A 24,303-nucleotide genomic window follows, 5' to 3' on the forward strand; every position below is an offset into this window, starting at 1 on the left:
AATCAATCAATCATTCAACACCAGCTTAAGGACGAGGCAGCCGCTCAAACAGTTACAGTAAGGCAACTCTTCGGTACCAGACTTACCTTTTTTTTCTTGCATTGTTGCTTGTTAGCAACAGGTTAAACACAGCTCCACCTACCCAGCTATTCATTTAAGCTAGGACAGCTTGGCCTTCACAGATATTTCTTTCCCCAAGCAATTATTGATTTTTCTCCTGTATGGAACAGCCTTGAGCAAAGGAGAATCTGTTGCATTCTGCCTCCGAGTAATTGCAATATAACCCTACGAACACACCATACCAAAGGAGGCGCAGGCATCTCCAAGCTGTCATGGGCCTGGCCGCTCATAGCACTTGTTAAATACCAGCTAATCTTCTTTACCCAGGGATACTGAAATGAGAATCAGTGAGGCTGAAGCTTGGAAGGAACCTGTCATGAGCTAAAAGTGCACTTCAGCCTTCCCCAAACCACCCAATGAGAGAAAAGTTACACACAAGTATAAACTCACATGGCAATCAGTGACCTTGCTTGTCAGCACAGGGAGATGTACACCACACCCTGCCATTTAGAAAACAGAGAAGCAGCATGGTCTGAACTCTGATTTCAAGTGTTTCCCTGTAGTGTCCCTCTCAAAGGGATTGTTACTCAGAAAATACAGCTGTGGGATAGTTATGGCCAGCCCATGTATTGTTAATTTTGAAAAGCAGGAGAGGAGAAAGCTGTCACTTATTTTAGTCTAGAGTTGGGGTGTACGTTACATAATAGCAACTGGCTATTGCTTAGAGGACTTCACTAGTCCACACAACACTCCTTCAAGCTCCCAGGTCCACAATTCTTAACACACAGCATGAAGTAGCAGTTTACATTTAGTTTACTTTTACAAAAGAATGCTAAAACAGTGAACATTCTCTCCAGCTGGTCCGACTGAATCTGTGATATACAAAGCCCGGAAGGGGAAACACCCATAAGACAGAACCAGGATTAGAAGAGAGATACATCCCTACGAAATTAAAAACTTTCTAGTAACCCCAACCAGCTGTCTGTATTCCCACTGCCACAAGATGTCTTCATCCCAAACCCTCTGGAAGGAGGAATTTGTTGGGCTGATTCAAACACTGATTCCTCAATTAAACCCCACAGCTGTGGAGATGGGGATTCCCACATGCTGGCTCCAGCCAAGTCCCAACAGCAATAAGCAGCCCAGGAATTCAAGAAATCAAGCTCGCTCTCAAGCATGTACGGCCTAGTGAGCAAGACAGCCTGTGTATTGTTATTCAAGTGCTCTTTTGCTCTGGCTATAGAGTTCAGTTGAGTAGCTTCTTCCGTGAATAACACCTGCTAAGGGGCTGCCTTCGGAAGCCTGCATGGAAGTACGGAGATGCTGCTTGGTCTGTAATGCTGAGAAAAACGTCCGACTCATCTTCTGGAAAGGGCAGAAAGGATTAGTGAAAAATCTATCCCTTCAGGTTTACCATTCAGCAACTGCCTGAGGAAACCCACTACCAGTAAACTCCATTTTCCTTCAAGTCATTTTAGCCATAAGCTACCTCTACGTTCTCAAGAAAATGTAGCTTAGTTTTGCCTCAGTGTTACAAGGCCAGACTCTTGGAAGCTGATGCCTGCTGGGCATAGACACAGCAAATCCTCCAGCCTTTCCCCCACATCCATCTTTCCTGGTGAAGTAATCAAGTTACTTACCCCTTTCTGGTACACAGCCTGTGCTCCTTCTACTTCACTTAGCTGCACGTAGCTCACAGCTCTATAGTCCGAGTGCAAAGCTTTATGAAATGACATGTGGTTACCTTTGGCACACTTCTTCTGAGATGGTGTTTGTCCCTGGTAGAGCAGCGGGGACTGGGTCAGCGCTCGAAGACTACTGGCGGAAAGGGAACTTTTCACTGGCGGAGTTGAACCTGGAGAAGCACAATGAGACATCTAAATGCCACATTCCTGCCAAGGCCCTACTTACTGTAGCACAATGGAAATTTCCAGGTAAGTTAAGAGCTGGCTTTTAAACTGTCCTGTCTCTTCAACAACTGCTGTTCTGAGGTACTCAGGGAAAAATGAGAAGTCTAGGAAGGAGTGGGATAGGCACATGTGGATGATTTTACTAAGGTGATCAGAGCATATCAGATCAGCCAAAATGGGTCAGACTTATAGTCCATCTTTTGACTGGCCTGAACCAGCCACTTCAGGGGGACTGAACAGAACAGGGTACTTATAAAATGATATACCCCCATCCTCCAGTCCCAGCTTCTCACAGTTAGCTGTCTAGAGACGTGGTTGCGTCTCTGATCGCCTTGGCTAGTGGCCACTGAAGGACCTACATTCCACGGACTTATCTAATACTTCTGGCTTTCACAACTTCCCTGCCAATGAGTTCCACAGGAAGTCTGTGGAGGTTCATGAAAAAGAACTTCCTTATGTTTGTTTTAAAACTGCTGCCTATTAATTTCACAAGTTGATCCCTGGTTCTTGTGTCATGGTGAAGGAGAAAGCAACACTACCCTTTTCCGTTAACCAAAGAAGTAGACTTTTGAGTTAGTAAAATAACCAGGAAGAATTGTCAGTTTGTAACTTTTCATGCTTATTGTTTCAGGCTGTCTGCAGACTCAGCAGACACCACATCAGTCACCCTTGAACTGCAGGTAAGGGACTCTTTGAAATCATAAGAAAAAGAAGCATTTCTTAAAACAGCTTAAGTTGTAGGACAAAGGATGGAATCCAAGGACATGAAATCTATGGAGCCTTGCTTATAGTATATTGACAGCCAAGTTCTTGAGTATTAAAGGAAGTTGTAATTTCCATGTCTCATGTTGACTTGGCATTACCACTGGGCAAGACCAAATATCTGTGTGCATATAATTGCACGTCTGAATTTAAGTGTGCAGTTGCCAAGACTGCATCTGGAATTAAACTGCAAATGCTAAGGGTTAGTAGTCTGTACAGCCACCTGCACACACTTGCGGTGACTGCACATACAATTAATATGCTTTTGCACGTGCCTACTTCAGGGGGAAAAAAGGCAACTTCTTAAACTCATTTTAAAAGTAAAGTTCATAATGCTGAAAAAAAATGGGTGGTAATAAAACTGTTGGTACTAGAGCAGACAAACTCAGGTACGAGAAGCACAGAATCAGACTCCATATCCCATGAATCAATGCAGCATTCTTCCAGCTGTCTAATACATTTCTCAGTTTAAAGTGTTCAAGCTCAGAGGCTATTACACACCAGCCTAATCTGTGTCACAAGGTGATTTCCCATCACATGCCTCTTGCATTCCTCCTCACCCCCTCATTCCATCCACCCTAAATTACAGCTTTCCAATCATGGTCTTTAATGGACTCCATAATCATTTTAGCCCTTAATCCCTCCCTGTAAATAAGCTCCTCCAGCTGCCAAGCAGTATATCCATTTCTCTCATCCCTCTCCAGTTTGTCAATATTCTGTTAATGAGTTTCCCCACAAGAGGCAAATATTCTGATGCTGCAGAGCTACTTACCCAATCCAAGACATGGCCCTGCATATACACCCCAATCAACACTGACCTTTTCAGCTGCAATATGGCATTATGACTCATGTAATTTACTCACCCTGCCATCTCCCTACAATGGATCTGCCTTCCAAATTTCATCTAAGGTAATGGCTGCATGTTCCCAGATGCATATCATTTTTAATCCTTAGCTGCATCTACAGGGCCCCTCCCTTTCGGAAGTGGCATGCAAATGCAGCCAATTGAAAATGCAAATGAAGTGCAGATTTGCAAATGTCATGCCTCATTTGCAATACTCGTGATCGTGTTTCCAGAAGTGCTGTTTTTGGGGGAAAAAATAAAAAAGCCGTGTAGACGGTGTTCCTTCAAAAAACAGACCATGTTTTCAAGAGATCTCGTCTTCCTGAAAGAAACCAGGAAAAAGGGACCTTTCAAAAATGGGGTTTATTTTCAAAGGAACCCCATCCACATGGCTGTTTTAATTCCCCCAAAAACAGCAGTTCCAGAACAGCAAGTAGTTGTCATTATGCAAATGAGATGCATGGTAAGCAAATCAGTGCCTCATTTGCATTTTCAAACAGCTGGATTTGCATTCCACTTCCAAAAGGGAGGGGCCATGTAGATGCAGCTCTTGTGTTTCTAATCTCCTTTGTATTCTGTTGTCACAGCTCCTCCCATTTTAGCATCTCTGAATTTCAATCTTGACAACTGATTACCTGAAATAGTGAAGACATCATCATCCCCTATGGAACTCACTGGTCCAGGAGTTCTATTTGAGGACACGGTGGTTCTACCAGGAGGCATCGTGGATATCCTCCGTTTGCTTATGCAGCTGTCATCTGTGGAAGAGCTGACCAGATCCAGGTAGTCTCCAGTTGTGCAAGACCTCTTAGCCTCCCATTTGGTTTCCTCTACTGGAGACAGGTGATCAAAGGCCCGCTTCCTAGATTTCAGGCCAAAAGTGCCTGTGGAAGTGCCTTCATCAGCTCCAGGTTCAGTGTCACTGGGAGGTGACTGTTCCTGAAGCCTATAAACTCCTTCCAGTTCAAAGTCTGCCAGCAGCAGAGTTTTCCTGCTGCTGCAGTGGTTGGAAATTGTTCCTCCCTCTTCATTTGCTGACGCATTCCCTGTGCATTCTGCATTCTTCTCACTTTGACCAGAGCCACCACTGGCATTGCTGTTGGCTGCTTTTTTTTTCCGTGGCCAGTCCTTAATGGCATCTGGGGTAACTCTTCCTTTGTGCTTTGGAGAAGGCGTCCAGGGAACTCCAGCATCCATGTGAGATGGGGAGGTGGTGTTAGAGGCACATCTAGTTGGTGTGTATGACTGGCAAATGTAGGTCTGTCCTCCACCCTTCGCTGGGGTACTATGGGAAGAGCGAAAGCAGGATGGTGAAACACAGGCAGTTGCTAGTTTTCCTGGGTGCCTAGCACACCAGGCCACAGCAAGTTCACGAAAAGGGCTTTCCTCTCCACTGGGTTTACCAGTCTTCAGTTGCGATTCTACTTCCTCCACAGCTGAGCCAGAGCCAACCCTCTTAATGCGAAGTTTAGGCAGGCCAGAAGCTTGCATCTCAAGTTCAACCTCATAAGTTGGTGGACTTTTAGGAGTAGAAAACCTTGCTGGAAGTTCAGGGTTCCCTAGTCGTGCTGCAGCCTCCCGCTGCATCCTATCTGGGGTGCAGCGCAGTGCATAGGCAGGAGAGGCAGACTTTAAGGTTGGAGGCAAAGCATTCAGAACATCAGATTTGGACGATTTCTTAAGCGTAAATAGTTTCAATTCTTTAGGTTCTGATGGCAAAACTCTGGCTTCTGAGGTGTCACTCTTTCTGCCTGGAAGGGGCTCCCTGATGCTTCTGCCTAAGGAAGGGGAATCTAAGTGCTCAGAGTTGCTCAGAACATCAGAGATCTGAATATGTCCCTTAGCAGAAGAATCAGGAGACAGTTGCTTTTTCAATCTCGGATCCTTTCTTGAGGCGGAACCCTGAGAATCTGTACCCTCTAGTTCACTTCTTTCTGACATGAGAACATTTTCAGAAGCCATGGACTCAGGAATCGGAGAGCTCTGTGCAGAACACCTTGTGTTAGCATTACTACATTTCTGCTTATTTCTAGAGGACTTTGAGAGTGAAAAAGCAGGATTTTCTTCTCCAGGTTTGGTTTGATCAGGTGCACAGGGAGTGGACCCTAAAACTTTCCCTGGGGATGTGTCTGTGATGTTCTGAGATTCCAAAGCAGGTTTTTTAGGTATATAGTCAAGTTCTGTAGTTTTACCGTGAGAAGGAGAATCTACGGACAGTCTCTCTATGGAAGATTCAAAAGGAGAATTGAATGAAGACTCTGTACGCAAAGTGGCTTGGGCTTCTGGATATAAAGCAGCAGTCACTACATTCAAAGCATCCAAAGATGTTGGAGCCGCACATCGGACTTTCCTGGAAGTTGCTTCTGTTGGCCAAGATACTGACTCTAAATGGACGTTTGGCTCTGGATTTCTGTGAATCTCCACACAGAGTGTGCGCGTCTCAATAGGAGCTGGAGATGCAGTTTTCTGGGAGGACCTCAAAGAGTGTTTTTCAGTTTGTGGGTTTGTGTTAGAGTTTTCCTTGTTAATATAAAGCAATTGTGCTGCTGTATGTGAAGCAGATGCTGGATTGGAAACTTTCAGAGGTGACCCAGAAACATCTTCAAGTGCTTCATCCTCTGCCTGCTTTTCTGGAGACTTTAACCCCATCTTCTTGTAGGGGGAAGGAGATCTGACGGGAGAACAGTTCTTGTGAGGTGTTACTAGTGCTAAATGAGCCCTCTTCCTTTCATTAGGCTCAGATGGTGGCTTGTCCTGTCTGGAAGGAGAGAAGTACTGTCCCAAACATTTAGCTGCTGTTTGCTTAGCAGCTGGACTTTTGCCAGGGGTCTTCTCCAGTGTTTTTGGTGTTCTGCATGGAGCGTGAAGGGATTTCCTTGACATCCTACTGGTAAAGCTCAGGGGCTTTTGGGCATCCTTACAAGTTTTTCTGGGAGACTGAGGAAAGAGAATAGAACATACTTAATTCTATGTCGTGGTATCTTAACACTCATTTTTGATGATAACAGACAAATTGTTTAGCTTTAGCCAAACTGTTTAAGTCATACACGAAGTAGTGGGTTTTAACCATGGAATCTCAGTACCTAATAACTTTGTTAGTCCTTTGGCACCTTAAGAGACTATTTGTTAATTGTGAAGCTACAGACTAACACAGCTATCCCTCTGACTAAGTACGTGTATGTATGCAGTATAGTTGTAGCATGTTAGCCTCAGAGTCTTTTATTGGAACAACTTGTTGGTGAAAGCAGCAAGCTTTTGAGCCACACTGTGCCTTGTCTCTCTGACCAACAGAAGCTAGCCCAAAAATGATACTACCTCACCCACCTTGTCTAAGTACGTGCAGGTAAAGGGGGAGAGGGGAAAGGTGTTTTCACCTGAAAGACCATTGGTTCCTCCAAGTCTGAGTTGTTTCTTGTTCTCCTTGTTCCCTTCCCTTTAGGGCTGCCCACCTCAAGAACTGCTCCAAAGAGAAGACTTCTCAGAGACTGGATGGTTGAGTTATCAGGATACTGTGGAATACCTTTGAAAAGCATAGTGCAATTAGATTGCAAGCAAATATGAACATGTGATTGGCACAGTTGCTTCCGGTATTCAGATAGAAACAATTAAAAAGCTACAGTTTTGGCATCATGTTGTCTTTGCTGGCTACCTGAAGTTTCACATCCTGAGCTCTAAATATTACTGTATTCTAGCTATCACAGGAAAATGACTAAAACTGAACAGCTGTTACTAGTCACTGAACACACATGGAAAAAATCCAAGGACAAAGCTGGAAGGATGAACAGAACAACTAAGTGCTGAATGCCTCAGTGGAGTCAGTTTATAATCTTTCTGAAGGAGAAAGCCAGGAAGATTCCATCAAGAACTGCATTAAGCTCCCACAGAGAACACCTGGGTTTGGCAGCAGCTTTAGAACTCCTGCTACTGACTTGGTTATGTTACGTTTAATGGGTAAGGTGGTTTACTGGTTTGGATCTGACTGTTTCTTGGCTGGCTGACTAATAAGACCTTCCTTTTCTCATAGTAGAATGAAACACAGCGGTTCCTAACGATGATTCCCAATATAAAAGCCTGTATCCCACTGACTGTAAAGGATGCTATCTGCAGTTCTTATTACAGATGCCTTGGAACCCTTAAGAGTGCTCCTTGTAGTGCTAATCAGCAAATGCTTCTGCACCAGAATCTGGCAACTAGATTACTTCTGTCAGTTAATGGCCGGTAGGTAAGTGTGATCGCCAACAACGGTACCTGTTACATCCTGCTTAACACACGTTACTTCTCGCTGTACTGAGTGTACTCGTTGCATACTCCGTGCACTGGGCTGTGTGATGGAGTAGAAGGACCCCGAGTGCGTCCTATTAAGCAACTGCTGTTTGATGCGTGGGCTCCTTCTTAAACACGCTTCTGGAAATCAAAAGTAATGCTATCAGGACCTTCTCTCTCATAGCACACAACACTTCCAAAAGGAGCTACAGCTGGCCCAGTGCCTCTGGAAGGGACCTCTCTGCAAATGTCCGACAACTCACCCCTGCCTAAGGCAAGGAAGGGCTCATTTGTTGAACCTTCCCCAAAATTAGAAGATGAAAAGGAAACCCATCTCTAGTGAGGACTTTTAATAATACAACATATGCTTCTTCCATTCCAAACTTTCATAGCATGGGACACCCCAACCTCCCCCAGCTAAACAAGAGCTTCATGGCCCCACTCCCCGCATTGTAATCATTCAACATCAAATGCAACTACAACTAGTGTTTATACAGAAAAGTAGTATTAGGAAAATGTTTGGCTTCTTGTGAGTAAAAATAGTTTTGTTTTTTCACTAATTAATCCCACTGTTGGTTTTTGCTCTTCATTTTGTCTCACCCCAACTCACCTTGCTGGTTTGTTCCCTATCTGGGGGCAAGGCTAAGCAGCTAGCAACCCATGAGACCTCAAAACTAAGCTGCATTATATTGGGGGAGAGAAAGGAGGATGTCCCAGCATAGGGCTGGGAGCTGCAGTCTTAAAATGCAATTTCAGATGTCCAATCCTTTGCCCATGCTTGGCAAAAGTAGAGATGTTCATAGCTGGGATATGGTTAGTTTGGGGAATTATGACTGGCCACCCTAAAGTTCGCATTATTTGTTAAAAGCTCTGTATAGTTCACTATTGCTACCATTACAAGAGTGGCTACAATATTCTCTGTATATTGTAGTCTAGGGTCCTTAGGGACCATTCAGAATGAAGTGTGCTATCTTAGTATGAACTGCAGGCACAGTAAAAAGAAAGAAAGCGAATCAGTCTGTATTAAAATCAATACCTACCACTCATGGCTCTCTCTGGAGATTCTTCTACAATACTGATGTCAGAGCCAGGATCTGAACACCTTGGAGAAACAGGGAAAACATTTCAGACTCCCCATAACACCACGCCCGATTTGTGAGTGAATTTGTTTAAGAGCCACAGAGCACCATTTGCTAACAAGGCCACATCAACAAGTGGCAAGATCATCTCAACGTGTTACTCCTAGGAATTTAGCCACAGGTGGTCCTTACAGCTATGGCACAGACAAGTGAACAGGCATAACTTCAGCCCAGATTTCCCATGGTTCTCATTACCATGTAAAACACACCACCAGACGCCTTTATGGGAAACTAAAAAGAAGTGACACCCAATTTTGCCTGAGGGGCACATTGGCAACTTGATACCAGCACATAAGAGGCACTTACTAAGCATGATGAAGCAAGTCGTAGTTATCCTTGTTTAAAGGAGGGGGCCCTGTAGTCTCTACAAGTCATTTTGCTGCATTTATGCTGCTAAATTCCATAATACTTGTTTGCTTTGCATCTTGGCCATGCAACATTTGCTTAAATACACTTCAGAACTACCCAGCATTCACTCACCGGCCTTTGATCTGTTTATGAAGCAGCCTCCTGGAGATCTGTTTGTGCAGAGGTGTCTCTGAAACTCTCTTGGTCAGTAGCTTGCGATGATCTGAAATTAATGAAGCTGCAGACATTTTAAAACAAGCCTATGAGGTGTCCTGGACAGGTTTGAGGAAGCAATCTACGTATTATTTAGTCTCTAGTCAGGGCAGATGGCCAATTGTACACTTCAGTTTGAATGATCAAGACAACAGCCGCCCTGCTCTCATTTTGCATCTCACATACCTTTAACTGTAAAATTTATACTGTGAGTTTTGTATATAAAATTTTGGAACTAGCAGACACATGGATATGATTCATTCATTCACATAACTTCTACATTACATCCCTTTGTTCCCTTGTTCATTAGGCCTAATTTAAGTCCTTCTCTTGCAAGTTGCCCTGATAAGTACTTATTTTGCCAGTTCTTTGGGGCAGGCACCTTGTCTTTCCAGAGATCTGTAATGCACTGAATACACCTATGCTGCTATAGAAATAGTAGGTAGTATTAATGTAAAAGGAGCCTGGTTTATGCTTAACTTTACTTGCATAATTATGTGTCTTAATAATATAGAAATACAGACTCATAGGACCTCATGGAATAGCCCTGCTATTTCTTGAATTGAGTTTAGTGACCGAGACACGTACAGTATCATCTCAGCCATCCACATTTAAACCATGTCTCATTTTTCTAGCACCACAGCAGCCAGACACACAAAAACAAGATTAAAAAATCCAATCTGTCTTCAAGACTGGACTGTCAGTTATTTGCAAACTCCATCATCCCTTCTACAGCAGCACAAAGTCAGTGAAAGTTGAATGTGATATCAGGGTGTTAAGGTATGTTAAAGGATCTCTCTCATGGATGTTTCTTTTAAGGGTTCATGCGGGTAGGTGTTCACATCAAGCAATCTTAACTTGCTTTCTTTGAGAGAAAATAGTTAATTTACAGATGAAAAACAGGTTTGATTTTAAATATTACCCTGCACAGTCTGCAACCCAAACACTGCAGCATTCAGCTAAAAATACCATCTCCATAGTATAAGGTAAATTCACTTTACCGGTAACAAAAGCTGCCACAATTCCCCGGCCCACCACCCTTTTCTTTTTAGAAGGTCTAGGGGTAGTAAAAGTGTGTTTCTCCTGCAGATCCCAGATACAGGCAATTGTGTAGCTCACAGCTCACCTTTACCATCAGAACAGCTGTGTTTGCGCCTCAGACCTTCTACAGCCGATACTGACTGGCTTCGAGGCATCTTCTTCTGGGACCTTTTTGATGGAGAAAGCATCTCTTCATTAAAGAGGTTCCGTCGCACCTTTGTCACTTCTGAAAACATGAGAAAGGGCAAAAAGTGAGCAGATATATCACATAGTCAATTTCTCTTCAGAGGCTAGAGGTAGGAAGAGTGTAAAGAGACCCAACACTGATGAAAGTTAATGACTTTTCAAAGCAAAAGCAAAATAATTGAAGAGGTAGTTTGTATTGGCGAAAACAATCACTCGCAATGTCCTTCCCCACCCACTACCCCTGGAGTTTTCTTATGAGGGTTTCCTTTTTATTTACACTTGTCAGCTACATGGGGTTCCCCAGACAGTAACCTTAAAAAAGTAGCATGGTTGAGGTCAAAGCACCAAAAGGATCACAAGTAGGACCATGGGAAATATCCAACATAGAGAATCTGAGCTATAGTACAGGTGGTGCTGGCATTTTGTTACATTTTGTAGAATACCTTAATTTTGAAACAGACATTAAAAAAAGTTTCTAGTTTCAAAAGGTGTCCTCCTGAATGTGGCATTTGAGAGCTTTGAGAAGAGTGGAATATGAACTGCCACCTCTGTCTCAATGGGGTGGGTGAAATCCCAATGGTCATATCAAATACCTTGTGGTTCTCTCTGCAGGAGTCAGAGCCAGAAGATCCAAGGAAATTGGAAGATCAGGGGAGACTGACATTTTGTGCTTTTTGAGACTCACCAATTTAAATTAGCATTTTTTATAAAAGTTATTTGGTAACTTAACAACCTAGCAGCATGTTGAGTGAATTCAGTCATGAAAACCAAATCGCTTTCCCCAAAGTTTCCACAGATTGTGGGAACATTTTGTGCCTCTCTCTTCCTGGAACACTCCCTGGTTCACTACAGTAACAATAAAATCAGCTGGGTGACCACTCAGATTTTGTGGAAGAGCTAGTTGTCATACCTTGCACAGCCTCCTTCTGCTGCTGGGCTGTCTCAGTGGCGAAGTAACAGCGATTGTTTTCCTGAAATGAAGATGTAAGAAGTGTTAAACAGCTAGCTTATGCTCAAAATCATCACAGAGACACATTTAGACAAAGGTTTCAGAACTCAAGTTCTGCCTCAGTGATTTTGGCCTCTGTGCAGCTGATATTGGACATTCAACAGGTTAAAAAAAAAAAACACAACACACACCACACCACATGCAACCCCTTAAGTAAAGCTTTACCTTTCTGATGGGATTCTTAGGTATCTGGGGAATTTCAATCTGGCGTAAATTCTGTGATCCTTCTGTCATGCTCCTGTGTCTGGCTACAGCATTATTCCTTTTAGAAAGAATGCAAGAAAAATTGATACTCACATCTGTTTGTTTTATTGTGTCAGCTTTACTGACATCAGTTCTTATACAGAATGTAACTTGAGTTTGTTTCTAGTGAGGCAAGCGAGTCACATTATGAACTTCAGATATATTAGGATTGCTCATTCTTTGGGATGGAGATCTTATTTATACTGCAAGGAGTCTTTGGGATTTTTGATAAACCACTCCAAATACAGGTCAAAAGGCAAGTCAGTCCTTAACTAATTCAAAGCCATATCACCTAGGCTCAGCACTGCAGTGAGTAATCCAGAATCTCATCTTTAACCCCTCAGGTTAAACATGTTGCACAGTATGACTCCTATGTAGAAGGGACTTATGGACTTGGTATCTATACAGATCAGTGACACTATTAAGCCTGAGGGATATTCCGGAATGTGCAAAACATTCAGCACACATGGAGACAGACTGCAAATTCTCTGTTTGCATGGGTTTCATTTAACTCCATTGTAATCCAAGAAATCTAGTGCAGTTTGTTCTGTTTTCGTTAAAAATATACACCAGCTTGGAGTACCCCAAGCACTCCCATCAGAAAAACTGGGCACCAGATAACAAAGGCAGGATTCCAACTCATTTACCTCGCCAATCAATCTATGCAATAGGCCATGATTGTTCCCAGGGAGTGTGACTAAGTTGTTTATGTCTAAATTAACAACTAATGCTAGTTTTAACTAAAGTAGTTTGACAAATTAACTAATGTGTTTTCTGGGTTTAGTCTATGCCTAAGCCACAAATCTCCCTTACAAACCTATCCCTGCCCAGTTCATTTCCATGGACAAAATAGCCATATTCCTAGGAGCATGGTACAGCTTTTAATGCCATTGAACAGACTGACAGCCTGAACAGCATGATCTTAATCCATTAGATACTCACCAAGATCAACCTCAGTTAGGTATCTAAGCTTCACATAGTGGGGATTATAGATTAGATAGCTATTCAGTCACAGGGCAGTGAACAAAATACAACCCTCCCCCTTCAGAAATATCACCTCCTCTTTCTGGCAGATCTGGTGCGCAGCTCCTCCAGCTGATCAGCCTCAGTGCTTAGGGAAGCTGCACTGCATGCTGGGATTGATGTCACAGACAGAGGAAAAGTTGGAGATCTGCTATCCAGAGTCAGAGAGTCATCACTGAAGAAGTCTGCAGGAAGAACAGATGCCAGCTTCGGAGGAATCTGCGTTCCCAGACTGTAGTAAAGACCCCCAAGAGTCTTCGGTATGGCATCCATATATCTAGAAGGTACCACCATATACACAATATAGATAAGTTGGGCACAATTCAGTTCGTAAATTTTACTTGTGACAGTGTTTATTTTTATCTATTTAATTTTCACAATGAAGGAAGTTAGGGGAGGGTCAAATAATTATTTCACAACCAACAGTGGGATTCAAAAAGTTAAAGTGTCATAACCATTGAACCACAACTTGTCAAAACAGACAAATCAAATTTAATAAAAAAATTCTTCAGCTTTATTTTTGCTTTGCCTATCTGTATATTTCAGATAGCATCAGTGTAAATATTTTTCTCATCAATTTGGGTGCGCATAGGGAAGTCAACATTTACTGGAAAAAAAAACACACACACACTTCTGAGCTTAAATACACCTCAAAAAACACAATAGATGGTAAAAGCCACAAAATCCACCTCCATGACATTTTTACTTCCAAGTTTTGTTCCCCAGGCCTTATGCAGACTTAAAATTCTATTCACCCTAGGCAAGTAACCAGTTTTGGTGGGTAAGTTGAATATCATGCATCTTTTCTTTAAAAATCCAAATGAAATATGGCAAAGAGATGGCATCTCAGCTACAGGCTGAATCTCTGTAGTCCAGAGTTACCCTTGGCACCTAACTGGTGCTGAACAAGAGAACTTGCCAGAACATGGGAGGTCAGAATTGTCTAGTGTCTTTACCAACACTTCCACTATTTACTAGGCTCTTAGAAGACATTTGGGGTAATTAGAGCTAAATAACAGCAAAGAACACAGAGCCAGGACTGAGGGCTGTAAACAAATTTCACACAACCACAGGAAACTTGGCACACCCATAAGTGGTTGTCCAACTAACTAAAATCATGCTGGATTATGTACAATGCCAGATGAGAGACTGCCAGACTAGAGAAAATGTAGTACATTTTCAGGAGAGTTTTACAAAGATACCTGAAATCAGTGTTCAAAATTTGCCATTTACCCATTACCAACACCTAACATAGCCTATATTTCACTGATAACATCTAATCACCACCATAAAACACTTACAATACTAGGATTTCCTCAAGAAACTTTGTAAGGTACCCTGGATCTTCAGTCAGACACAAAATACGCAGCATATCTGTCATCTGTAAAACAATATCAGATGGGGAGAAGTGTCACAGATGAATTGCTTCAAGACCAGCCTTATGGTGTGAGCAAAGAAGATTGGGCTCAGCAAGCTACTTGTTCCAAATCAACATTTCCATTCTCATCTAAAAGTACAGCCCAGTCCTATTTACTTGCCTCCTCCACCAGTTGCTCCATTTTTTCTGTGCTGCTCTGAAGCAAGGGACATTGCAGACACATCTCAAGGCGCAGAAATACTTGAAGCTGACACCTATATTGAAACAGGAAGTCATTTATTGCCACTCTTTAGTTAAATGCTCACATTCATGTTCTTGTTCAGTAAGAGTTTTCAAAGGTTTGTGGGATTTATTTGGATAAAATTCATTTGGTTAGTTATCTTTCCTTGAAAGGAATGATATGCTCTCTTGAACACTGTAGCATCTCACTGTAGTAAAGCTTTTCTTGAATAGGTATTCACTCACTCTGCTACAGAAATTATCCCAAAAGATTTGCCCATAAAAATACATCTCTAGTTGTACTGTAAGGTGACCTCTAAATAGCCCATCAAAAATGCAGTGGTTTTTAAGTTGTAGTAAATAGAATCTTGTGCCTCATACTCTCGGACTTTGGTTTCCTTGTCAGGATTGACATCATACTGTTGTCGGAGGGTTCTGCTGGTCTTCAGGAGATAACTTTGGACTTTGTCCAGGCAGGACACCTGAAAATACACAGAAACATAGCATGGGGCTCCAAGGTATCTTTTTTTCCTCATCGTGCAGCAAGCTCGCATCCTAACTTGTTCAGTACAATGGAAAACACCTAAAGAAAAAGTCCTGGTTTTGAAGCTACTGAAGTAGTACAAGAATGTACAATAGCTGTAGTAAGATGAAAATAAGAGGAAAATTTAGACCATCAGTTAAAACTACCAGAGACAGAGCAGTTAGACCACTGTTTTTCCAACAATTTACAGTGGGATGCACATGCAGCTATGAGTTGTCTGGCCATTAGCCACACATGTAACCTGCATAATCCTGAGGATGTCACATGGGCCACAGCTATGTGCAGACTGACTCATGTTCTCTGTCTCTGTCTCTGTCTCTGTCTCTCTGTGTGTGTGTGTTTGAGAGAGAGAGAGAAAAATAATTATAGAACGTAGCGAGTTTTTCCTCAACCTCAAATTTCAGCAGTGATTCCTGCATGTACATTTAACCAAACATCCACAACAGTATAAGAGCCTGGAGAGGCTTTTATAGATCTTTATCTGCATGTGAAATTAGCTGGAAATATCAGTGTCATTGAAAACACAGTCTCAGAATATGCATTTGTCAACTAATTTGCCTACCTCTCTTTCTTTGACATCCTTTGGGTTCAGAAACCTTTTAATCGCTGTGACCATATTTCGTGCGCATGCACACATCAGAAATTCTCCACTAACCACAGCCTCCTGGTAATTTGAAGTTAAATGGGAAAGCATCTCCTCTTCAGTTTTGAAATCTGCAAGTAAGCAGAACAAACTAACTATAAGCAAGAAGTAATGAATGAGCAGGTATAGATGCAGGCTGCGATAACCTGGCCCATGTGACAGAGTGGAGCTGTAGCAGTTTGCAAAACAAATGGCCAGGCCAACAGAAGCTTTACAGAATAAATCCCTGAATTTTAAACTCAGATCCAAGGTAGGTGCACAGATAAACTCCTAGTCCTTCTCAGACCAAAACAAGCTTCCAGATTACCATTAGTATGCCAGTGACATTCTGAAAGACCTGCTGTCTGGGTGACAGATGCTATATTAGCATCCCCACGTGCACAGAGGACATAAAAGCAATAAACAGTGATGGTACTATAGTACATGCTATAGTCTGTAACAGCAGTAAAAGGCCTTTATTTCAGAATTATGAAAGCAAAAGCCAACACATCAGATTAAAATGAAATCCTACTTGAGCTCTTGGGGCGTTAGCTTCAGTGCCACCCAGTTACATCCCTCTTCAAAATCCCAAGAGGACAGAAATAAATCAACCCTCAGTTAACTTCACAAAGCCTTCTATTTGCCTTAGAATGAAGCCTAAGACAGGAAAGCCCATGTCATCAGCAGAACTGTGTGGTTTTTTTCCCCACCTACACCTAGATGCTTGGACACCTTTATTTCCTCCCATATAGGGTCTCACATTGCTTTCAATTATTTTGGAACTGGAAAGTAAGCACATCCTATGCTACAATTATGCAATCCAATCAGTCAGTATAAAGGTCTAGAAATTTAAACCTCACAGGGAAAGAGCTTTACCCCCACTGGTGTAAAGAGATGGACTCTCAAGCGAGTGCCCCAAACCTGAATTTGCTGCTTAGCTATGAACTTAAAACTAACTGCTCTACTCTGCCTCTGCCACAAACACCAGAGCTGATAAACCCAGTCTCACATGTACCTATGGAGATTTTCAGCGCTCTTTGATTTTCTTCCAGTTTATCATCTGATCTCCTCAACAGCTTCTGGGGTGCCTTCTCATCAGCCGGTAGTGGCACTCCATCTGGCTGAAACTTTTGAGCCTTTACGTTCAGCCTTGCTACATTCAACATTTGCAGTGAGCGGGACATGGTCTTCATCTTCTGTCTCACTGGAGTCCGGGGGAACCCTCCTGCAGGATCACAAAAGGTAATATCTCATTGGGTATGAGAGATGAAATTCAGACAGAACGATCACAGAACACCATCCAGCAAATGGCAGATCTGGCACCTGCCAGAAAGGGCAGATACTCCATTGATAAAATAAATTTCGATTGTTTAAAACATAAAATATCCATTCAGCAATGTTAACTTCCCTTAGCACAGTGATCAGGCAATAAGAATTCAAACGTGAGGGAAAGACACGGGCAGCTGGCTCTACCTGTTCCACTAGGTTCCACCTCCTTTTTGAAGAGGTGATCTCCAGCTCGCCTAGAAAGGAATAGAGGCTGCTGCTTCCAGTTAGCTTGCCACATGATGATACTGGAACCTGTGCCACACATGTACCCAAAATAATCGTAACACATAGGTGCATTGCTTTCAATCAGTTATTTGGGCACCTGGTTGTAGGACTGTGCACAGTGGTTTCTACTTGAGAAATGGCACTAGAAGGGGCTCCACTAGTGATTCAAAAAGGAGCCAAGTTAAGTAGCTTCATCTTTGCACAGGGATGAGAGTATCATGTTACACAAGGGGACGCTGTTACAGCAAGCTCAGCTTCCAGTTTTCAAGACAACAGTCTTATCCTGAACTAAAAAACAGTTTGGAAGCCAACCAGTGTCTAGCTCAGCACAGGATCATTACCAGCTTAAAAAAAAGGTTTCCCCAAAGTGTTGTTTCAAAATGGCTTAAAGATTCTTTAAAGGTTCTTCCCTTCCTGCCTCACTCTCCTCAGCCTCTTAGGTCTCCTTAAGTGTCAGACTCATGTCTTCTGAATAATTTCAACACTTTTTTGTTTACAAACAGTGAAAGATCAACAATATAAATCCAGATATATCAGTTACGGAGGGGAAAAGTGCCCAACTGACTTGTAAACAGGCAGATAAAGGTTTTTAATTTTAAAAATCAAATTCCATTTTTCAGTGCTCTTTGGGTATTTTCTTCCGATTTTTAAAGGCATGTTAGAGATTTTATGCTTCAGTGAAGAGAGAATGATTATGATGAGGTGGTATATTTGTTGCATGCAAACAGCTTGAAAATCCTGAGTACAGAATCTAAATTAGAGCAAAAGGTTTATATTGCAAAGCATACAGATTTGCATATTAGACGAAATGTCACTGAGAAATTGCTATTCAGGGATTATATTATTCAGATGCTCCTAAAGTGGAGTTGCTTAACTTGGTAAAAATCATAGTTCTGCATGAGAAACTAAACATCCTATGTCTGAGAGAATTCTATTTCTGTAATATGAAGCAGCTTCCTATTTATACAACTCCACCACTGTATCCCAGCTAGGTAAACTCCGAGGCTGAAAATAAATGGAATTAACAGCTCAGGACATTCACAAAGTATCCCTCAGTTATCATACTGACATGTCTAATGATCAATTTTAGTGAAGAGAAAGGCAGCTCAGAACTATGCCTTTGCTCAGTGAAGGTCAGGTGCTTAGACTTCATGTTACCAAGAATGCTGCTGCAAAACGCAGAAGACCAGAGAGTGATGGAGTGCTAAGCACCCCCACTCCTGATCTAGACATACGTCTTTTATTGTGGCCCCTTGGCTCAGCTACGGCAGATGCTTCACTAGATTTTCTCTGGTAGAACTCAGATAGACAGTGTGACAGCTCCATTTCAGATTGTGAGGCCTCCTCCTTTTCAGCACCAGAAACAGCCTGCAGCAGCCTGTACAAAAGTCAAAATAATTAATGGATGTCAGCAGAGGCAGGGAAGGAGAGGAATTCCTTATTCTCACTGCAGGTTGCCCACCCAACCTTAATCCCTGGCACAATATTTACTAGACCTCCCCCTGCTCCCCCCCACAACACACATACTTTCTGTAAATCCCTTGCTCTCAACACCTTGCCTGGAGAATGCATGCTTGCAGAGAGAAAAAGGAGAACATTTTTAATTTATGCTAAGGAGGAGGCACTCAAAATACACAAATTCCTCTTGTATAATAAATAAGTCACTGTCCAAAGCCAAGAAGGGAGTTTCAGGATAATCTAATCACATCTCTGGGTAAGTATTTTTTCGTATTTCACACAGCAAGCCCTTTAGGAGAACGTCACTATAATCAGTTAGCATTTAAGGGGCACCAGTGAGCATAAACAGGAACAAAGTTGCTTCTTAGGCCGTGTCTACACTAGCACAAATCTTCAAAATGGCCATGCAATTGGCCATTTTGAAGATTCCTAGTGAGGTGCTGAAATGCATATTCAGTGTCTCATTAGCATGCCACCAGCCGCAACTCTTTGAAATTTCAGCATTTTGCTCCTGTGCGGCTTGTCCCGATGGGGTCCTTTCCAAAAGGACCCCAGGAACTTTGAAATCCCGTTATTCCTATCTGCTGATAACAAGCATTTGCATGGCCATTTTGAAGATTTCTGCTAGTGTAGACATAGCCTTAATGAACAAACTGGCTTCACTATGTTGCACTGGATTGTACTAAGTCTTAATGGGTGACATCTGATTTCTCTGTTCCATTTTGATGCCACAGAAATACTTATCATAGCATCAAAGGACAAAGCTTTTAGAACAAGGGAGCACTAGGTTTGAGCACTGGCCTGCTAAATCCAGGGTTGAGGGTTCAATCCTTGAGAAGGCCATTTAGGGATCTGGGGCAAATAGATTAAAAAAGGGATGGTGCTTGGTTCTGTCAAGAGGGCAGGGGACCAGACTCGACCTCCCAAGGTCCCTTCTAGTTCTGTGAGATGTGTACCTTCATATATGATATTATGGAAAGGATTTTTGATTTTAGCTCTGGTTCTTACTCCTCTGCAAAGCAGAAACAGTAATATTACCTATTTAACAAGCACTGCATGTATTACATAATTATATCGAGTTTTATAAACTAAATTAGGGAAGTGACAGTCTCTGAATGATATTCGGGCACAGGTGAAAGAATTACCTGAATGACTCCATTAAATCTGAACTTGCTCCACAGATGTTTGATCGAGTGTACCATCCTTCAACTACTGCAGGATTCCAGCCATCTGTGTGGGACAATTCTTGCTGGACCCATTCTGGAACCGAAATCTCTTCTGGACAGAAAGGCAAAAATTAGAATGAAACTAAGGAAATTTCAGGTGGTTCAGCACTCCCAAAGCTTCTGTTACCTGGTACATGTCACCAAGCCTTACCAATGAGCGTCATAAAGCAAATGCTATAACACTAATCACCACCAACACAGTTGGCTGGAGTCTAGCAAACTTGGACCTTGGCAGAGAGCTAGATGGAGCAAGTTCCAAAGCCAGAGACAAGCCACTAAGAACAGCCAGACTTCACTATCTAAGTTCCTAGTTCTAAAGTCTTATATATTAAAAAAAATAACACAGACTTGTTTTGCATTCTACACACTTACCAAAACTAGCTAAATCATCTCTGATTGAAGTATCAACCTGACTCAGCACACTGCTCACAACTTCTGGGAGATGAAAGGCATAGTCTTGGGAAGAGTTCTCTGTCAGAGCTCCTTGGAGGTGACATCTCTGGACTTCAGCAGCCTTTTCAGTGCAGAGTAGAGTAAGGACTGCAACAGTATCAGAGAGAGGAGACAAAATTCCAGTGCAGGGGCAGCAAGCTTCAGATGGAGACACTTCAGCAATCTATATGAAGGGAAAAAGACATCTAGGTTATCTAGAAATAAACAGACTAAAAAGCCTCAGGAAGGCAAAAAAGGCAGTTCACAACTCGGCTGGAAACTGATTTTTTTTTAAAAGAAAGTTTCTAAATTTAGAACAAAAAAGAACTTTGTGGTGCAGACTAGAATAATATTTAGGAATAATATTTATCAAACCAAGACAGTTCTCTGCAGGATAATATGAGTGCCTGCTATTTCTCTGCAGTTTCTAGAGAGGGTAGTAAAGCACAGGAAGGAACATTTACCATGTGTAGTTCTTCAGTAATTAGCCTTCTTACAAGCTGTTGAAAAAATACATCTTGTTCCAATCGTCCTGCCTGGGAGCTCTGCAGTATCCAGCTCTCAGTGAGGAAGTCGTCAGCCTTCACCACATTCCAGTCCGTCAAGGTGCCTTTCAGGAAGATGCTGACTGGACTCTGGAAGTCTCTCTGGTTCATGGCTATGGGCTCCAAAATCACTGCACAACTCCACTGTTGCTTTACTCCTACTCCAAGTGAAAAAACAAACAATAGGTCAAGGAACAGATGACTCTGCAGCAAGTGTAAAAAAAGCTCATGTATTAGGCAAGCACTGACTCTGTGGTAACTATGCTGTGGAACCACAAGAAAGATCTGAGCTTTTGTGGTCCTGAGCACAGGGACTGAGAACTCTGTGTAGACACCAAACTCAGTTCAAACAAACACTATGTGTCCCTACATGCTGCAGGCTGATCTCATCAGCTTTGAAGGGGTTGTCTCATTCAGCTCCTTTGAGCAAAGGAATGCTAAGGGAAAGTGGTGCAGATTAAAGAGGGGACCTCCAAACAGAAACCCATGCACATGCATGTGCACAAAGCTCTGCAGTAGGTACAGGTACTTCAGAAGGTCTGAAATCAGGCTTCTGTTACTTATCTGCACAAAGGAGATACAAATTAATATTTAGGAATAATACTTATCAAAACTAAGATATAGTCACAGCACAGAGGCCAACGGTTAAACTTGGCTTAATAGAATCCACTTTTTATGTCACCAGTGTTAGTTTATTCTTAAGCATTTTTAATTTTTATTATTTTAAGTTTTCACAATGAGACAAATTATGGGAGGAGGAGGAGACCAAACAAATAGGGAGGTCAAGTTAATGGTAGACAGATTCAAAAAATTAAGCTTCATAACTTTCAATATGTTTAATTAACATTGCCTGTCAAAATATACAAAATAAATATCCCTAAATCAAACTCTAATAAGTTCTCATGAAACATTTTTCCACAACCAACCTAATCCTTCCAACTTCAGTTATGTTGAATCACAAGTGTCCCCTTTGGAGTTTGTTCCGGATGCTGACTTTCTATTTTACTTTTATCATATAAGCTCTCCTCAAATAATTGGAACCCTCTACATGTAATCTTAGCAACAGAAGAGCATCATGACTCCGGTCTCTAACACAAAATTAATTGAGAATAGCCCAGCCACCCTTCCATTACCGTGCATGCTGAGGAATAATGTTCCTTCCTGCTGTGGGAATGATGCTTGGAATACTGAAGGCTTAGCGAGAAGACAGTTCAAGGTTGAATCAAAAGGCAGTGCAGTCCATGATGCAAATTGTGGCTTAGAGGAGCTGGACTTTCCACAAAAGAGTGGGGCTGCCTCTGTTCTGTGGTGACCTAAACCCTGAATTAACATCTCTGAGAGCAAAATGGTGCCCCCGACCTGACGGATCAGTTCAAGCATTGTCCAGTACCCAACATGATCTGGAGATTCTAGCACCTGAAATGAAACAAGTTAGTATTGGCAATAAAATGATCACTATCAGGAAATGTAAACATTTGTTACATTTCTAGAGAAAACGGTGCAAGTAAATGTCTAAGAAGATATAGTGATGAGGGGTAGCTTGTCTTTTTTTCCTTCTCAATTATGGCTTGTGGCATTCTTAACTTTTACACATAAGTATACTTGTCATTTCGGTACAACAGGGTTCCTCAAGTGCTTTACAATCATTATCTAACAAGCGCTAACTACAGCTCTGTGAGGGAAGTATAATCCCCATTTAACCAGGTAAAGCTACAGTTTTCAAGCTTGGATGCCTGAATTTAGGCACCCATGTATTTAAGTAACTGCAGACTGTTTATTAGCGCAACTGCACCCCCACTTAACTTAATATATGACATCCCACAAATAAGCACTTTGGCAAGACTCCCCATCATACCTAAACCTCAGCAAAGGTAATTGCCATTCCAGTCAGAGACTTCATCTGAGCAGGGAGGCCCCTTAGTTATTGAGCAGATAATGCTACTCCACCCACCAAAAAGTTAGACTACAGACTACCTGACCTCATCCTGTGCAGCTAGATAACTGATAGAGGTGGTACACTACACAGGGGCTCAAATACACTGCTGCATTCTCTCTCCTTACCTTGGAGCATTCAGCAGTGTCCACCCAATACAGAGTGATTTTCTGACCTACAACCATCTCCTGGACTCTCTTGGGTAAGAGCTTCTCTGCCACCTCTTGTAAAGAAGGTGAATCACAGCAGGAATGGACATCATGTCCAGACACAAACTGTCTTATCTCCCTCTGAGAATGAGGGCAAGGAGAAAAAAGAAAGATGGCATTCACAAAGCCCTCAGGTGACATGTGGCTCTCAGGTGGTTCATCTGGGGCCACAATCAGTCTGCTTTTCTGGCTCCTCAAGAATGGTTTGGCTGGTGAAGTGATCTCAGGTCGATCCCACTGATAATCCAGTAGTGTTTCCTTCAGTACATTCTGGGTGAGGGTAGCTCTGGGCGCAGGACCAGGTAAGTGAGATTTGTGGCTCTGCACCTCAAATCTGGACTCCAGTTCTTCCTCAAAATCTTCCCAGCTACGGATTCCAAGCTCACAGAAATCACCCATCCGTGAAGCTCTGCCATGGGCACCCAGCGAATCAAAGAACTTGAAACCCCATCGGACCTTGGCCAGCCCAAACCGACAGCCCAAGTAATTCAGAATCCTCAAGCAGCCCAGCTGGAGCTGGTTCTTCTGCAGGCAGCTGGCCACATCCAGCAGGAAAATCACATTATGGGAGCAGGTCATGTTGCCCCTGAAGGAACTGTCCAATCATGAGCATTTCAGGGAGCCTCCACACAAACACCCCCCCCCCCCTGCTGAGCCCCCAGTTAGCTCTTCCCCTCCCGATGCACATGCACCCAGCTTCCCTCTGTTAGCCCCAGAAAACACGCACACCTTGCAGCTCCCCAGCTATCCCCCACACACACACCTTGCATCTTCCCAACCCCTGCTATCCCCCAATTACCCTTAGACACACACACCCCCCTTGCTGCCCCAAACCAGTCCCCCCGACGCGCACACCCCGCTGCTCCCCACAATCCCCCAGGTCTACCCCGGAGCCCCCAGTTACCCACCCACACGCATGCCTTGCTGTACCCACAACACCCCCCCGCACGCACACACCTTGCTATGTACCAGCTACGCCCTCACAAGCGTACCCTGTTCCCCCAACCACCCACCTCCACGCGCGCACCCTGCCGCCTTCTCCCTCTTCCGTAGAACTAGAAGCGACCCCTATTCCCACAGTCAACGACCCCTCTGCCACCTGCTCGACCCCGCCCCATGGGCCCCTCTCAAAGTGCCACCGC

General features: G+C 42.9%; 1 protein-coding gene and 1 long non-coding RNA gene across 5 annotated transcripts; one reads left to right on the top strand and one right to left on the bottom strand.

Moving 5' to 3' along the window:
* Window positions 1-1,267: 1,267 nt before the first annotated feature.
* TICRR (TOPBP1 interacting checkpoint and replication regulator) lies at window positions 1,268-23,740 on the bottom strand. 2 transcript variants are annotated; one of them, XM_075006324.1, is made up of 22 exons: window positions 23,081-23,740; window positions 22,153-22,435; window positions 20,939-21,177; window positions 20,415-20,658; window positions 19,962-20,094; window positions 18,594-18,736; window positions 16,820-17,029; window positions 15,745-15,896; window positions 15,020-15,120; window positions 14,580-14,673; window positions 14,343-14,422; window positions 13,076-13,318; window positions 11,941-12,037; window positions 11,677-11,737; window positions 10,666-10,806; window positions 9,459-9,549; window positions 8,880-8,941; window positions 7,825-7,980; window positions 7,026-7,096; window positions 4,212-6,513; window positions 1,701-1,915; window positions 1,268-1,425 (listed from the first exon to the last, which is right to left on the bottom strand). In XM_075006324.1, exons 1-22 carry the CDS (start codon window positions 23,738-23,740, stop codon window positions 1,273-1,275), a joined length of 5,931 nt encoding a protein of 1,976 aa, XP_074862425.1. In that variant the 3' UTR covers window positions 1,268-1,272. The 2 variants fall into 2 exon arrangements, with proteins under 2 accessions (XP_074862425.1, XP_074862427.1); XM_075006326.1 differs by having other exon boundaries at window positions 1,805-1,915; window positions 6,951-7,096.
* On the top strand, window positions 1,813-20,369 carry LOC142019438 (uncharacterized). 3 transcript variants are annotated; one of them, XR_012647078.1, is made up of 10 exons: window positions 1,813-1,994; window positions 2,602-2,650; window positions 4,164-4,359; window positions 7,016-7,163; window positions 7,269-7,798; window positions 10,175-10,319; window positions 13,092-13,301; window positions 15,045-15,156; window positions 16,857-17,046; window positions 19,998-20,369. It is a non-coding gene; the product is annotated as an uncharacterized LOC142019438 (long non-coding RNA). The 3 variants fall into 3 exon arrangements; XR_012647080.1 differs by having other exon boundaries at window positions 16,881-17,046; XR_012647079.1 differs by having other exon boundaries at window positions 7,269-7,794.
* Window positions 23,741-24,303: the final 563 nt, after the last annotated feature.

Source organism: Carettochelys insculpta, chromosome 12 (genome assembly GCF_033958435.1).
Source record: "Carettochelys insculpta isolate YL-2023 chromosome 12, ASM3395843v1, whole genome shotgun sequence".
NCBI classification, from domain to species: domain Eukaryota; kingdom Metazoa; phylum Chordata; order Testudines; family Carettochelyidae; genus Carettochelys; species Carettochelys insculpta.